The following is a 17,008-nucleotide window of genomic DNA, read 5'->3' as shown; positions in this document are numbered from 1 at the left end:
CGAGTAATCTTAAAATCACTTTCACATTACAGGCTAATCTGAGAAGATATTGGTGATTGAGTTGACTTGCAAATTGGTAAAGAGTTCGATTGCCGTTGATGTTGATGGAGAGTTGTGATTTGTAGCTCTAATTATTATTATTATTATTTTAATTTTAATTTATTCTTCCAGTAATTATGCAAATAATTCCAGCACAATGGGCAGGTAGAGAGTTGATTTTTTGTTTGATGAATTGCGAAAAGCGCGGGATGATCGTGTGGGTCCTACTGGAACACATTCCACCGCAGAGCACTAGATAATTCCTCGATCTCCCATGTGGAATGTGTTTCATTTCATTTGTCTAAATACAATTACTCTTTTCCTTGTTTTAATTCCGATTTTCTGATTTAAATCCACACAAGACATCCTCTGCATCATCACCACCGATAATGTCGTCGCCTCCGCCGGGGTCAACTCCAGTCACACAGGCGCCCATCTCTCCACCTTCTAACAACACTACATCACCTCCACCAACCACTCCTGCATCTCCTCCTCCGCCTACTCCATCTGCTCCGCCACCTGCCACTCCTGCATCTCCTCCTCCGCCTGCCACTGCCGCTGCGCCGCCACCTGCCACTCCTGCATCTCCTCCTCCGCCTGCCACTGCCGGTGCACCTCCACCAGCCACTACCGCATCTCCACCACCCCCAACCACTCCATCCGCTACTCCACCTGCTGCGTCCTCTCCTCCACCACCCTCCTCTACTCCTGCATCTCCTCCGCCTCCGTCAACTCCTTCCAGTGGCAACTCACCCCCGCCACCAACAAGTTCGGGGACACCGACACCGTCACCGCCCACTGCTGCGAGTTCTCCGCCTCCGCCTAGTTCGTCGTCTTCTGCTGGTGGAGGCGTAAGTACTGGGTTAGTGGTGGGGTTAGTGATAGGAGGATTGGCTATACTTGTGGTGTTCAGCTTGTTGTTTCTTTGTTGCCGTAAGAAGAAGAAGAGAAGAAATTATGAGGCTGGTTACTATATGCCTCCACCACCTCCTGGCCCCAAAGGTTCACACTTGTGTTCTTGTTCCTTTCATTTCAATTTCATATTTTTTGTTTCAATGTTTCATGAATTCCTTCGAACGAGTTTAATTGATTTAATAATATTTGTTTACCCTGATGTTCATTTCTGGTTAAGATTTTTTAACTTCGGAGTCGTCATTGGCTTATTTGATTTCTGAGTTTTGTTTGTCATTTTTTTCTTAAAAATGAAAAAAAAAAAAAATTGGTTGTCTCGATGCACCTGTCTCTGAAACGGTCATATCTTTAACTTTTATTTGTTTCTTTTAAATAGACATTTTGGACATGACTCTGAATCAATGACTGATTGATTTTAATTCACCATATTTTGTGAAGAGATATAGACTAATCAACACTCTGAAGAAATTATAATCATTTTTGTTCCAGTTTCTTTAATGAACTCTAAAGAAGTTGAGAGATTCTGTATATATGATTTCCTGACTTCAATGTTTTAGACTTCCTTTCTTAAATTATCTACTCTGAGTGGTAAAAATAATTTTTTAAGCCTTTTTTCCTTTGATAATTGCCAGTTGACCCTTATGGTGGCCAGCAGCATCAGTGGCAGCACAATGTCCCTCCACCTGCTGCTCATGTTATCACAACGAGGCCAAAACCCCCTCCACCGCCTCCAGTTGCATCACTTCCACCGCACTTACGAGTTCATTCTCCTTCTCCTCACCCACCGCCACCACCACCACCACCACCTTTCATGAGCAGTAGTGGAGGTTCTGGCTCCAATTATTCAGGGCCTGACAACTCACTCCCACCACCTTCACCAGGCATCTCTTTAGGTTTCTCAAAGAGCACATTTACATATGAGGAATTATCTAGGGCAACTGATGGCTTCTCAGATGCCAACCTCCTTGGACAAGGTGGCTTTGGGTATGTACACAAAGGAGTCTTACCTAATGGAAAAGAAGTGGCTGTGAAGCAACTGAAAGCTGGAAGTGGGCAGGGAGAACGTGAATTTCAGGCAGAAGTTGAAATTATCAGCCGAGTACATCACAAACATCTTGTTACCTTGGTTGGCTACTGTATTGTTGAGTCACAAAGAATGCTTGTTTATGAGTTTGTTCCAAACAACACTTTGGAGTTTCACTTACATGGTAAGTTTGGATTAACTGTTTGTGTGAAATATAGTTTCAAGTTCTTTCTGTTGTCTGATAAATAATTTATCACTAATTTAGTTACTGGTTGTGACTATTTCTGCTGCTCATGTTCCATCCTCTCGTGACCAATGTTTTGGTCTTTGTCATGCCAAGTATTTAAGGCATCAAATGCTCTAAGTTAATGGATTCTGGATTCTTGTTTAATGTGATACTATTAACTAATATAAATATTTCTGGTAAAAAGGATCTAATGGAAAGATCTTTGCAGGAAAGGGGCGACCAACCATGGATTGGCCCACCAGACTGAAAATTGCTTTAGGTTCTGCCAAAGGATTGGCATATCTTCATGAAGATTGTAAGACCTCTTTCAATCTTTATACTCCTAATCAAATGATATTGTGATTTTTGATTTGATTTAGATTTATACTAATAATATATACCCATGTTTGCAGGTTATCCTAAGATTATTCATCGTGATATTAAGGCTGCTAACATACTTCTGGATTTCAAGTTTGAGGCAAAGGTACATGATTGCACGATAGAGTATTTTGAGATTGCAAAATCTGATTCAGCAGAGACACAAGTCCAATCTTAATTTATATGCTACTAGAAAAACTGGGATTTATTGAAATGTACTTTTAATAGACATGCAAGTATGTGGTTGAATCATCATTGACTGAACCTTTTTCTCAGGTGGCAGATTTTGGACTGGCAAAATTCTCATCTGATGTCAATACTCATGTCTCCACAAGAGTAATGGGTACATTTGGGTTAGTTCTTTAACTCAGTGCACTAAACATACTTTGTTTGGATGCAATTTATGTTGAAATGTAAAGTTAGCTGCATTTCCAAATAGTGATATGTCTCAGTGTAGTTGTTCTTCTATGATGTTTTTTTTAATCGCTTGCTCTCATGATTTTCATTATCTTAGTCGACTTGTTCTTTTGCTAATGGTCAGATCTACTGTTTTGGTTTTCTATTCTATAAGGGTGTAAATTAGTCTATTTGTGAGTTCATATATACTTATCAAGGAATCAGGACTTAACGTTAGTTAATTGCTAATGTGTATATATGCTTGCTGCCTACAGTTACTTGGCTCCAGAATATGCTTCAAGTGGAAAACTCACAGAAAAATCAGATATTTTCTCTTTTGGGGTCATGCTTTTGGAATTGATTACCGGACGCCGACCTGTTGACTCAAGCCATTCTTACATGGAAGACAGTTTGGTTGACTGGGTGAGTATTAACTTTTTCAATCCATTCAGATGAATTTATATTTATCACGATTATACCATTTGATTTAACTTTCTTGAATATTCCTCGATTTGTTGATGAGCTGCAACAACTGAGTTATGAATGTCACACGGAACTAAATCTTTGTTGGGATTACAGGCAAGGCCTCTGCTTGATCAAGCTCTAGAAGATGGAAACTTTGACAGTCTGGTTGATCCAAGGCTGCAAAATAATTATGACCACAATGAGATGGGTCAGATGGTTGCTTGTGCAGCCGCTTGTGTGCGTCATTCAGCACGTCGCCGGCCTAAAACAAGCCAGGTAATGAAGAAGATACTTATTTATCAATTGTCAGTTTAATTGACTGATTTATGTGCTTGAGCCCTCATGCATATTAAGATTAAATTCCTAGTGTCTACCTACTAGCTTCTTGTGGCTTGAAAAAGTAATATAATCAGATGATTGTGACTGGGAGACATTTAATGAGAAGTTCTCAAAAATGTGCTCAATGAGCAAGATGCTTAAAGTTGGTAATTACACGTTCTATTTGTGAATAGAATTCTAATGTTAGTTAATTGTAACCTAGCAGATCGTCCGTGCTTTGGAGGGAGCCATGTCTCTTTCTGATCTCAACGAAGGAATTAGACCTGGACATAGCAATATTTACAGTTCTTATGGAAGTTCAGACTATGATACGATGCAATACAATGAAGACTTGAAAAAATTCAGGAAGATGGCATTGAACAGCCAGGAGTATGGTGCAAGCAGCGAATACAGTGCACCTACAAGTGAATATGGATTAAACCCTTCTGGCTCAAGCGGTGAAATCACCCAAGAAATGGAGATGGGACGGATGAAGAAAAACAGCCAAGGTTACAGTGGAAGCTCATAACAACTAACGTTCCATTTTTCTTTGTAAAGTCCTTGGCCCCCTTCTTTTTAATTGCAAAAAAGCTGAGTGCATACAAAATATTCTTTTCTTTCATGAGTCTAATTTTGATTTGTTGGTATTACTTGTATTTATTATTGATTAATATTATTATATATAAAAGAATACAAATTCCTTGATTAAATCAATATGGTAGTTGAAATTTGTTAAGAATTTTGGCTGAATGTTTATGGGATGGCGGCCAACTTTGATTTGAATGTGGGATTTAGAATGGGGCATGGCTGGCAGGCCATCCACTTTCAAATTTGAATGCTGGTCTAGTCACTACCCACCCAGTTGATTTTCTCTTTATGAACTGACTTAGTCAAATTAATTGCCTGTTTGCCTTTCTTTATTCAAAGTGACACCCTGTGCTGCGTATCTTACATTTTAAATTTGTCTAATTAAATGTAGAATGGATGTGATCGTTGAACTTCCTTAATATTCAAGGGTATCTTTGGTATTATGAGCAAAACATGGAGGCAATTGTGTCTTTGGAGACCCAAAAACCGTCACTGCCATAACCTCCGGTTGATGTTATATATATTTATATATTCCACGACTAACGATTGTTTTGGTCGCTCAACATAAAATAAAGAATAGAGAAGCTTTTACATGGATACTCGATTATCTTAAAGTAATTTTCGAGAACTTGGTTTTTTCCATCTCTTAGAATTTCTGAAACGTCATTTGATAATTTTGAATCCAAATGTCTTCTCGAAGACGCGTGCTTCTGAAAGTTATAATCCTTGGCGACAGCGTGTTAGTTTTCACTTTTTTAGGTAACGAGAAAATGGTTTGGTTTGTTTATGCTTCTGTTTCAGAGAACGAGTCTAAAAGTAAAAACAATGAACTTCATAGTTTTATTTTTCAATGAAATTGATTGATTGATTGATTGATTTGGATGCTGTATTTCATCTGTTGATTGTAGCTTTAGCTGCCTTGTTTTCTTTGCGTTTTTGGAGTTGGTCTAGCTCCATTGTGTTTGACTGGTTGGATTTTGGTGATTGTGCACTTTGATTAAATTCTAAAATACCCTTTTGATGGCATCGCTACAACAGCCAAAAATTTCTTTTTAAAACAGTGAAAAATTCTTGTGTAACCCTTTGGAAGCTTCATTAAGTGGAGTCCCTCTTTGCATTGAAATGCCATCCTTCTATTTCAGTAGAATGTTCAATGAAAGTTCATAGCTGATGGATCTGCTGTCTGCACTTGGCTCTTTTATATTGACTGCCATAATTTGTGTTCCACATCTAAAAAATCCACTTTACCATCTTGCTGTAGTTGGATACGCGTTGATTAAGTTGCTCTACATCTTTCCATGGCTTTGTGTTGATATCCATTAAGTTTTGAATCTTTTAAAGCAAATATACATCTTTGCGGATTTTCTAGAGAGAATTGAGATTTGTGTAGAAAATCAGTTAGACCACCCATTATCAAGGTACATTGAAAGAGGAGCAAGGGTGAGAGCAGAGGAAAAATGCTAGGCAGTGAGGTCGAATTCGTTATAAAAGGGAACAAAAGATTGGTACTCATGGAAGCTGCTAAAGGAACAATGGAATAATGGGGCAATCAAACATATAAAAGGAAGAGGAAAGAGATAAGGAAGACAGGAATTAAGAAGTAAATCAGGAAATTTGAGAGCTCCGGCCTGCAAGGATCTGACACCTCTGTTGCCAGAATGTTTTCATATGTATTTTCTGTTAATGGTTGATCTATTTTCTGTTGAACATTGGATTGTTTGAATTGTAACTTTAAATCTATAATATTGCTCTGTTGGATGATATTTGGGTTCATGGATGAACTGCAATTTGCGGGTGATTGTGTTAAGGATTGTAATTGGAAAGTAGTTAGGCTGAGTGAGTTTGCAGCTTTCTGTGCAACGCTTTGTCTTGTACACACATTTTTTAGTACATAATTTAGCCAAGTTTGATCTGGTCTTACATGTGTTACATGCAACGAAAAATTAAAGAAAATGTCTAATATACTCATAAATATTACCATGTAACTTAAAAACGGTGAAGGGAAGATGAGCGAGCTTTCATCCTGAACTGGAATAAAGCCCCATATAAAATCTAAGAAGTCCTATGATATATCTGTAAAATTTCTCCAGTAACAAGCAGCCGAGCCAAAATCAAAACAACAAACCTATATTGTGAAAACAAAACTAATTCCTGTAATAAAGCCCAAGACAAAATTCAAAAACACATGTAACAATACTACAGGAGATTTCTTACAGACTCTGTAATGTCAGGAAGGAGCTCTATAAAAAAAAAATTACCTTGGTTAGAGATTGGCCAAACGACTGGGAACAGATCCTTTCCTTCTCCTCCGTCTTCGTTGTCGGATTCTCCAGAAGCTCAAAAACACCAAAAGCCCTGCCAACCAGCATATTAGTAAATTCAACAGATTAACACATTATAAGAGAGAAAATACATCTGAAAAATTAAAAATGCTCACTTACCAGTAACTGCAACTACAAGAGGTACAAGCCAATGACTAGCAACTAGCACAGGCATATCAAGCTGCATATTGATAGTTCAGAAGGGGCAGCTATCAGCTCACTCACATTTTAGAGAACCTCCGCTTAATATAGAAAAACAAAAAAAGAATGTACCTAACCGAAGTTTTGTTTTTTACCTCGTCTTTGTAGAACATACCAAAGTATTTACTTCCCAAGGAATCACCCTTACTTATCTCAGCATACTTCGGACGCCTTGATTTTGAAGTGTTCATAGTGGAATTCAAACCTCTCCCCAAATCAGTAACAGGATAGCCTGGCAAAACTCTATTTCTTCCCCTTACGTGTAAATTGTATCCTTTTGTTCCCCAAACCTCAAATCTTGAATCACTCCAACAAATCAAATCCTTCCCCAGGACGGCAGAATATGAAGAGAAATTTACATCAGTTCTACGAGACGGTAACTGGTTGTCAGCTTCAGTCAAGGGTGTATGTTGCTTACTAAAGTCAGAAAAAAGTACTGAATCTCTGATGTTTGAACTGGTGAAATCTAAGATTTTCCTTAGAAGCCAATAACAATTAGTAACCATGTGGCTGCTATCCAAACAATTAGAATCACCATAGACTGCAATGCGACCTTCTTCTGCCTCTACAAGGCCAAGAATTGGGGAGGCAGCCTGTATAAGTCATTGACACTGTAAATTAATATTGCAACATTGCACAGTTGATAACAGTCTTGAAATAACGGAAATAAAAGTCAAAAGTACTGAAGAATTCTGTGAAAACACAGTGCTCCTTCCATTTCAATCAAGCATAACTGACCAACATGCTTTCAGATTCTTCTGCAACATAAGGTCTTTGAGTGAAATGAACATGTGATATATCTGTCCTAACTTATTATAGTCGTTTAACAATTCTCAACACAAGAAGATAATAATACTGTATATGAATCTAGTTCTGCTTCCAATATAAGAGCATAACCATGAGTGAAATATTTAGGTTAACCAATAAAAAATGATCAATTAACGACTAAAAACAAGAGGAAAATATAAGCAGACTTGTCCAAGCACCTTGATCATGCCAGAAGTTAGCACACTCTGAGTTGCTCCACTCTCTGATGTATCTAGCAAAGGAAAGCTGTGCACATACCCACCTCCAGGAAATCTAACAATATTTGTTCCAGATGCATAGCGACTCTGCTCACCATTGACAGAAAAATCCCCGTTCAGAATCTTCTCTCCAAAAGCAATCCCAAATGGAGCCAGAAGATTGTTCAAAGCTGGAATGTTAGCACCTCCAGTGACTGGAGTCCACCAACTCCGAGTGTTGTCATCAAAGAATCTCATCTTCACCATAGTTTCCACATTATACCACTCAGCAAAGACTGCCAATCCCAAGCCAGTATTCAGAACATCCTCCCTTAGCTTTTCAATCTCCTCTGGGAAGTACTCATCCTCAAGGTCCACCAGCAAGAGTGTTCCATACTGGTGAGCATCAAAGCATGTAAAAGGAGAACCAAGTGTTTCAACATAATATCCTGTGTCACATAACATATTGAACATAATATGATAATTTGTATGAAGATGATCCCCATGCCAGTCAAGAATGTCATTACGAACATCTAAAGAGTCTCTTGGAATATATCCAGGAGGGTACTTAATATTGTGAAACTGATCCCACAAAACCCGTTTTGATCTTGGAGGTGTAGGAACCACTTTCAATTTCAACTGAAGCACACAGGTACTTCTCCGAGGGCTCTTCTCACCTTGAGATGGAGGACTGTATACCCTAACAGTTACATTTCCTTCAATCTCTCCTGAAAATTGCGCACCTTCTTCTTTAATCTGCATGTGCAGAGCTAGATAACCAGTCCAAGGCCAGATAACTTCTGAATAAGTAAAACGAATATTTAGGAGACTCCCTTCCTCATCCAAAGGATGCCATGTTGGTGGACTTTCGACAAAACCTATAACTCCCATCCCATTTAGAATGGTAGCATTGAAAATTACAGGCATGGCACCAGCATAAAGTGGTTGTCGACAAAAGGGCCAGGAATAAGGGCAGTCTTTATAATCAAGAATACTAGGGAAAATGCTTGCACGAGGTTGGTAGTTCTTTAGGATTTCATATGATTCTAACCTGACACAGAGATCAACGATTAAAGCCAATAATTGTAAAATAAGAACAATTGATGGTAACAAAACCAGCGGCAAAAACAGTCAGTAATCACCCTGACAACAAAAATGGAGAGAAATGAAACATTCACACAAAAGCAAGCACATTCTGACAATGAAAACTTACAGATCAACTCTTCCTGCTCCTTGCTCATACATGTTTGGACCAGCAAGCTTTGCAGCCCCCTCAACAAGTGCTTGTTTCATACTTGCAGGGTTTAGAATGTTTTTCCGATTGTTTACAGGGATAATGCTGACAAGAAGGCATACCATACCAGCAACCACAGGACTTGCCACACTAGTCCCTGATAAACTTTTACAACCTGTACTGATCTTGGACCCCATAATTTCCCGTCCATAAGCTACAACATCTGGTTTCACACGACCGTAACTGTTGATGCAATTTACAGAACTCAAATATTTTAAGATAGGTTCAAGCAGGCTAATAAACAAAGAAAGGAACTTCAAGATAACAAAATTACCATTAAAGTCAGTATGAGATTTATATATAGGACAAAAGAAAAGTTAGATAAAGAGAGTCTAATGATTTTCTATTAAGAAAACAATAACATATTACTTGATCAAATCAAATCAAAGTCCAGTAATGGAAACACAAAAAAATATATATATAAACTACCCATGAGGAATCTCCCAAGTACTCATGCCACGTGAAGAAAATGAGGCTATGTGATCACTATAGTCAATCCCACCAACGCCAATAACATCGCTCTGGTCCGCTGGATTGTTTAAAGTGCCATAGAGTGGTCCATCATTTCCAATTGCCGAAACCATAATAATATTATTTGCTGTTATTTCCCAAACCTGGTGAATGATTACTCAGTGCTCAGTTAAATTAAAATAAGTTCTAATAAATAATACCATAGAGATTTTAAAGCACGTGTCAAAGCATACCAAAACGTGTTACTGATTGGTGCAGAAAAAGTTGGAAACCTTACAAATTCAATTCAGCTGTAATGAAAATGTGCGGGAAAATTGAAGATAAAACACTCAGTTTTCAAAAAAAAAAAAAAGAAGAAGAAGAAGAAGTTTCATATGAAATGCCCCATCATTTGCTTTAAAAACAACAACAAAATCAATAACAATCTAGTAAGAACCTAAGATTCACGTGTCCCATTTTCACATGCTACATATTTCAAAACATATCAAGTTAGTAAGATACGGTAAGCAAAGCCAAGCATGCCTTGCCTTCTCAACAAATGGGAGATCCAAGTAATCAGGTCCTCCAATACTCAAATTTAGCACATCCATATTGGTTGCAATAGCATAGTTGAAAGCATCAAGGAACCATGATGTATATGATACCTGCAATAGGCTGAACACAAACTTCTCATAATCCTGCCCAATCTTATGAACTGAACCAATTTTTAAAAAACAGGGACATTCAAGAGTGTGTAACTTGACAAAAGTATGCCAGTGCATTCCATCAATCCCCTTTTAATCACCAATGATTTTTAATCAATAAGCATAGATAGCAAACTTAAGATCCTTATAAGGCTTGTCAGTTTCACTAAATATTTAGAACTATGTAGATATAAATGCAGTAAGCTCATGAATTGTAAATAGAGGAGTCTGAACCATATAAGGATAGAAATGTGGAAGTAACTTCTAGTCACAGCAACAAATAAATATATTCCTAACATCTAACATGCATTACCTGTGCATCTGTGAACACACGAAAAGCATAAATCTCAGTGTCTGGGGCAAAACCAAGACATTCAGCATCTTGACCAGCAACAAGGCCCGCAACGAATGTACCATGTCCAAGATTATCATTTAGTGTATCTTCATTGGTCCAATTTGTTCGTTCCTAAAAATTGTTCAAGACTAGATTTCAACTCTCCACCGAATGCTACATTTTTCGGTAAAATAAACTTGTAGAGAAAGAAAGGATATTTATTACCTTCATCTGAACAGTAATAACATCCATAATAAACTAATTACAGGGGAAAATAACATCTCCAGATAGATAATACCTTAATATTACGGAAATGTGGATGATCTTCTCGGATTCCAGTATCAAATATGGCCATTTTAACTTTAGCACCAGTATACCCTTTCCCCCAAAGAACATCCGCTCCAAACAAGGAAGTAACTTGAGACTTCTGCAAGAATTTATAAAATTCCACATTGAAGTAAACAAATCCTTATAATTTCTTTCAGAAGCTCCTATTTTTGTTTTGTTTTTTTTTTTTTTTTGTATGTGGGCTTTTTATTATCATTTCTATTATCATCCCAGAGATTGAAAAGATAAAATGACCCAAAAAGGAAAAAGAAAAAAGTTACAAACTTTCACAAAGAAACAAGTGCAAACAAAAATAAGTTTCCAACATTTCAGGCTTTGAAGTTTAACTCGCTTGAAAAAATTATAAATATTAATACACCATTTTAACTCTAAATAGAGTTGTTTACCAATTTACTAAATAAAACAAAAATATGGTCTGACCTGCGTTAAAAGATGCCGTCCCCAATTGATCGTGGAATTACTCGTCGTAGCGGCGTAATACTCTCCTTCATTAAACGACATCGAAGTAAAAATCTTTCCAGGTCGTTTTTTCCCATCCTCAAAGCTCCAAGCAGTTCCCTTTTATAGCTGAAATCCAAATTCACATCTTTGACTGATTCCAACTTCTCAATCTCTTCGATTAATCTTTCTTTCACCGAATCCTGGATCCAAATTAACCCAAAATCGGTAGGGTATTTGGAAGCCGGGTTTTTTCTGTCGATCCATTTCCAGCCGTCGGATCGAATCCGGGATTTCAGATATGAACGGTGATCTTCAGCGTTCTTGTACTGGATGAACCGGACAATGTAATTATTGGGGGACGACGGCGTTTGATTGTGGGTTTCAGTTTGGATCTGGGTCGGGTTAAGGGGTGGTTTGAATAGAAGGAGAGCTATGGATAAGATGATCGTAAAAAGAGTGGCTTTGAAGGGAATGAAGTGAATCGGGGAAGGAAATTCATGCTGCGGGGAGAAAGGACGTCGTTTTGAGTTGATCGAATTGGCGGGAAAATTCCGACATAGGAGAAAGAGATAATTTGTTAAATCTGGTTTCAACCGTGGAGTTTATCTCGCCCACCGGCTCTGCCTCAATTTTCTTCTCCTGTCTGATTTTGTTGTTGCCGGTTCAACTTATACATCTCGTATTGGGTTAATATCTTGCCACGTGTAAATTAAAGCTCCCTGTGCTTTTGGAGTTAATCACACAAAACTAAATTGCCTGCTCGACGGGCAGAAGCTTTAGAATATTGATTTTGTTTTTCATGAAAACGTGTCGCATTACGCTCGTGAACAATCCTCTCTAGATCAAACACCAAACATGACCGTATCATACATAAAATTATATAAATTGGATGTTTCATATGATCATACATAAAAATATATACATTCGAATATTTGATAGGCTAAAAATTTCAACAACCGATGAATAATTTTACTGAGGATATGCCATTTTTTCATAACACGTATAATAGGTTGTAATGAATATACAATTTTTTTGAATTAATTGAATCGCACAATTTTAAAAATGATTAGATTATTAATATTTTTTTAAAATTAAAATAATAAATTTTAAAACCAATAAATTTTTTTGATAATTTAACATTTATCATAGTAGTTGATAACAATTTTATTATTTTAATAAAAAAAACCAAGGGAAAACTAAATTGAATCACTATTGAATTTTGATAATGGGTGAGAATTTGGTTATTTAAAAGTTTGAGTGTGGGAATGGTATGTCATCAAACCTTGGGTGGAGAATATTTCATCTGGCCTTTATATCTACCTGAGAATCAAAGAGGTTTGTAATCTGCTCCTACTTCACGATATAAAAGAAGCTGATGAAGGGAAGGGTGAGTGAGTAGAACAAAATAGAAGGCGAGAAGTTGATGGGATGGCAGGGGGCCTCATCCTCAGCGCTCAAACGAGAACAGCTTGTGTCGCCAGCCTTTCTTTTTCGTCAGCAAGATGCAAAGTCCCAATCATGTATCCTCGGTATGTTCCTTCAACTTCAACTCGTTTCTTCTGCAAGTGCTCTCAGGCAATACACGTGGACATGGACATGTACAAGGAAGCTTTCTCCAGGCGTATGGCCATGGCTGGCCTCAAACCCCACCACCCTATTGGTCAGTCCCTTTCACCTTTCCCTTGTTTTGCACATGTCGTTCAAATTTTGTTATTTAAGTACTCTACTGCAATTTATTAATTGCTGACAACATCAGCTATAAGAAATTAAGAGAAAGTTTTGTTTTTTTATGTCTGGTAATCGATAAACCATTACTGAGAGATTGATACTTGTGTTTAGCGCTAGGAGTTTCCGGTGGTCCTGACAGTATTGCGCTCTGTGTCCTAACCGCCGCCTGGAAAACCGAAGGGTCTAATGGGGCTGGCAAGAGCGGCGAGTTCATTGATGGGCTTTTGGCCATAATTGTGGATCATGGGCTTCGAGAGGAGAGCAAAGAAGAGGCTAACATTGTCAGTCGCCGAGTTTCTGATATGGGTATATTGAATTTTGAACTTTTACTATTGTATACTGCCTAAATTAAGCTCATTTCAGAGGTAGCTAATGTAGACTTTGTGTAGGAATCAGATGTGAGGTTGTGCGTTGTGATTGGCTTGATGGAAGGCCAAAACAAGGTCATTTGCAAGAAGCAGCCCGAGACAGGAGGTGATTATTTATATCTTTTGAAGTTTATAGTGAAATGCTGGGAATTTAGTTTTATTACTTAATATGGTGGCTTCATTTATTAATTTGTTTGAATAGGATATATTCTGATTCAAAACGCAACTGTGCTTCAACTTCAGGTATCAGTTATTTCAGATTGTGTGCATTCAACATCAGATTGGTGTCTTACTTGTTGCGCATCATGCAGATGACCAGGTTTGGACCATTGAATTTCAGAGAACTGTGCTTCTGACATCAATACATTTAATCATTTCTGAGATTATATGCAGGCTGAGTCCTTCATTCTCAGACTATCTCGCAATAGCGGAGTTCTTGGACTTGCAGGCATGGCATTTACCTCACAAATTTTTCCATCTTATAGTCACTTCTATGATAAAGATATAAAGAACCGATCTGTTCTTCTGGTGAGACCACTTTTGGAATTTTCAAAAGAAGATATGTACAAGGTTAGTACAAAAGAGTTGACGTGTCAATGCAATATATTCGTGAGTTTTCCTAATTTTTTACTATTGTATTCCTTTTCCTTTTGCAGATATGTCAAGGGGGGAAACAAGATTGGGTTGAAGACCCAACAAATCGTAATCCGTTGTTTGCTCGCAACAGGATCCGAATATCTTTAGGAAATTTGTCATCATGTAAGTTGTGATAGATTCACAGTTTAGCTGGATTAGATGTTATTGCATTCTTTGTAGAAACATCCACTTCTTTGCTATATATCAAGTTCTTCTCACTGATCTTTCTGCTGAGTGGGTTTTCATTTTTCTGTGAAATCATTATTTCCTAGATTCATTGTAGTACATGTGTTATTTATCCTAATCTTATATGCACAGAGGCTTTCACATGTTAACTAACTAGCCCCTGTGTTTCAGGTAATTTTAATTCTGAACTACAAGCAGTTATTTCTGCCTGTCGAAAAACACGTTTATATGTTGAGCACATATGTTCTAATTTGATAAATCAAACCGTGACCATCATGGATGTAAGCATTCTTTCATTGTCATCTTTTATTGCTATATGTGATGCCTATATGTCTAATATAAGCGTTTCTTCCTTTTCTCTTTCTCATTTTATTTATTTTTCTATTCTCCTTTTTATGGGGTTGTATCTAATTCTGGCAGGAGGGTTATGCTGTTATCAATCTAGTGGTTCTCAACCCATCAAAAATTGAGGGCATATGCCTTTCAAAGTTTCTTGCATTGGTCTTGCAGGTAATACCTATCATTGTTAATCATTTTAAAATGCGTTTGATCAAATAATATTCTGATCTTTTGTTGACATTGTTCTATTTTAAATTTTCCAGTTTATATCTCAAAGACAAAGACCAGTTAGAGGCAGTACGTCAAGATTGCTGCTGGACTACTTTCGTACTTTCCCATGCAAGGTTCATTTACTTCACTGTTCAGCTTGCATTGCTTGTGCTCATCTATTGTTCTCTTCTTGTTCATAATTGCAAGTTCTTTTCTCTGTTGACCATGACACACTGGTGTTGGTTGCATGTGATGGTTTGAATTTTCTATTGGAAGTTATCCATGGTGTTTGCTATACTAAAAGATGTCATGTTGGAAATTTTACATATTCTATAGTCTGCAATTTTGTTTTCATGCCTTCATTTGGTTATGTGATTACAATAGTAGTAACATTCTAGATATTTATTTTTCCTTTTCTTTTAAAGTGAGCTCTCCTAAAAAAGAGGTACACAATCATTAAATGTGTAAAAATTTTTTTCTATTTTTTCTTTCCGTGGTAATTTTATTGTAGGCAATGGCTTCTCTCCATAGTTATTGTTAAATGTGAGCCAATTTTTTCTGATTCTTGATTGTGTTTTGACAATTCTGTAGGCCTCCCTTACTGCAGCTGGTTGTTACCTTTGTCCAGCTCCTGCGTCCAAAGGCACCAAAGTCCTGATTTGCTGTTCTGTTGATTGTCCTCTGCCATTGAAAATGGAAGTGTTTGAGACAAAGTCTACTGGAGAACGGAGGCATTCTATTTCAAATTCAGAACCGATTATTCCTGGTGCCAAATCATATTCAGATTATTTGGTTCCAGATGCATCAGAAGCACTTCTGTTGGGCACAACTTCAGATTCTGTTCTAAGTGAAGCCAAGAGACTTAAAATCCTCAGTGAGTCTACCTACAGGAGCATTCTTTTACTGAAAAGAGACGAAGTTAACCATTTTAAGCTTAATACTGACATGACATCTGACTGCCAGTCAACTCTTGAAGTTAAATACATCAATACATCTACAAGTAAACCACTTCAGCCTGGGCTTGCCTGTTATTTCATGAGCAGGTTCGTAGTCACATGGAAACTGAGCAAGGAAACTGCTGACCGTGCATTTCCTGAGGAATCTACTTGTGACTGGGATTTTAAAAGGGAAAGTCAGAAGTACCATTGCAGTTCTTGTGTAGTTGGCCATGAAATGGTGGCTGAGGTCCGTCACATGATTGAATCTGACTGGTTGTATCTTTCCAACTTGTCAAAGTGTGCAAGTTTGGAGAATCTTCAACAGGAAGGAGATCTCTTGGATAGTAAAACGGAACCAATCTTGGAGAAGATAAAGCTGTGTTCGGATTATGTGAGGTTATCGGCACAAAGAGCTCTCCTATCATTGAAATCTATCCCAGTTGCTGCAAGAAGAAGCCTTCCTGTCTTAGTCAATAGTCGTGGACAGTTACTAAGCATCCCAGTAAGTTGTTCTATCATCATTTCATATTGACTTAAATTTCAAGTCCCACAAAAATCCTTGCAATCTTTATCATTTCTACCACGTATGTTTTCCTTTCCAACTGAGAAAATATTTTACCAAACCCAAGAATCTTCTTGGACTTCATTGTTCATTGGAAAGATTTATCTCTATTTAATTTTTATCTATTGCCAGGAAATTTTTTCATGTGGAAGTTAGTTGTTTCAGAACCCTGGTCCTTTTTTTTTTGGTATCTTGCAGAGCATTAACTTCAATCATTGCCCTTGCTTGATGGTGTCTGCTGTTTTTAATCCAAAAGTACCACTTGGAGGAGGCCATACTTCGTTTATCTAAGCCCTGTAGTTTCAACATACTTCAGTTTTCATGTTGGGGATAATCTAAGTAGTTTCAATTATTTGAGTTCACTAAAATTTGTGCCCAGCAGGCTCACATGATTTTCAGATATGAATTAGTCATGCTAGAGTAGGATCCTAATCGACCTATATACTGTTGATTGTTTTGGTTTATATATTGTATCTTCGTTTTTTGGTATTTGCAAGAACTTGCTTAAACGCAGTAGACCTGTATGTTTGTTTCATAAAGTTTGCAACATTTTGGTATCCACTAATTAATGATCGAAATACATGTAAATGTTCTAAAA

At 37.5% G+C, this 17,008-nt stretch overlaps 3 protein-coding genes across 6 annotated transcripts; 2 read left to right on the top strand and 1 right to left on the bottom strand.

Annotated features, from left to right (window-relative positions):
• Positions 1–279: 279 nt before the first annotated feature.
• LOC123193893 (proline-rich receptor-like protein kinase PERK1) lies at positions 280–4,425 on the top strand. Its single transcript, XM_044606965.1, has 8 exons — positions 280–1,041; positions 1,584–2,159; positions 2,431–2,517; positions 2,615–2,685; positions 2,856–2,932; positions 3,251–3,398; positions 3,555–3,716; positions 3,985–4,425. The coding sequence occupies exons 1-8, from the start codon at positions 429–431 to the stop codon at positions 4,285–4,287; spliced, it is 2,037 nt and encodes a 678-aa protein (XP_044462900.1). The 5' UTR covers positions 280–428; the 3' UTR covers positions 4,288–4,425.
• Positions 4,426–6,392: 1,967 nt separating this feature from the next.
• On the bottom strand, positions 6,393–12,211 carry LOC123194828 (subtilisin-like protease SBT6.1). 2 transcript variants are annotated; one of them, XM_044608262.1, is made up of 9 exons: positions 11,423–12,211; positions 10,953–11,081; positions 10,634–10,786; positions 9,596–9,780; positions 9,086–9,349; positions 7,855–8,923; positions 6,964–7,461; positions 6,788–6,848; positions 6,393–6,701 (listed from the first exon to the last, which is right to left on the bottom strand). In XM_044608262.1, exons 1-9 carry the CDS (start codon positions 11,501–11,503, stop codon positions 6,610–6,612), a joined length of 2,532 nt encoding a protein of 843 aa, XP_044464197.1. In that variant the 5' UTR covers positions 11,504–12,211; the 3' UTR covers positions 6,393–6,609. The 2 variants fall into 2 exon arrangements, with proteins under 2 accessions (XP_044464197.1, XP_044464198.1); XM_044608263.1 differs by lacking the exons at positions 10,953–11,081; positions 11,423–12,211 and adding an exon at positions 10,165–10,291 and having other exon boundaries at positions 10,634–10,775.
• A 554-nt stretch (positions 12,212–12,765) lies between these two features.
• On the top strand, positions 12,766–16,945 carry LOC123194795. 3 transcript variants are annotated; one of them, XM_044608219.1, is made up of 11 exons: positions 12,766–13,103; positions 13,283–13,477; positions 13,561–13,645; positions 13,783–13,858; positions 13,933–14,109; positions 14,196–14,298; positions 14,533–14,642; positions 14,782–14,871; positions 14,964–15,044; positions 15,502–16,350; positions 16,543–16,683. In XM_044608219.1, the coding sequence occupies exons 1-11, from the start codon at positions 12,872–12,874 to the stop codon at positions 16,564–16,566; spliced, it is 2,022 nt and encodes a 673-aa protein (XP_044464154.1). In that variant the 5' UTR covers positions 12,766–12,871; the 3' UTR covers positions 16,567–16,683. The 3 variants fall into 3 exon arrangements, with proteins under 3 accessions (XP_044464154.1, XP_044464153.1, XP_044464155.1); XM_044608218.1 differs by having other exon boundaries at positions 12,770–13,103; positions 16,609–16,945; XM_044608220.1 differs by lacking the exons at positions 12,766–13,103; positions 13,283–13,477; positions 13,561–13,645; positions 13,783–13,858 and having other exon boundaries at positions 13,927–14,109; positions 16,609–16,945.
• The last annotated feature ends 63 nt before the right edge of the window (positions 16,946–17,008 follow it).

This window comes from Mangifera indica, chromosome 13 (assembly GCF_011075055.1).
Source record: "Mangifera indica cultivar Alphonso chromosome 13, CATAS_Mindica_2.1, whole genome shotgun sequence".
NCBI classification, from domain to species: Eukaryota; Viridiplantae; Streptophyta; class Magnoliopsida; order Sapindales; family Anacardiaceae; genus Mangifera; species Mangifera indica.
This window is presented reverse-complemented; position numbering and strand designations above follow the sequence as displayed.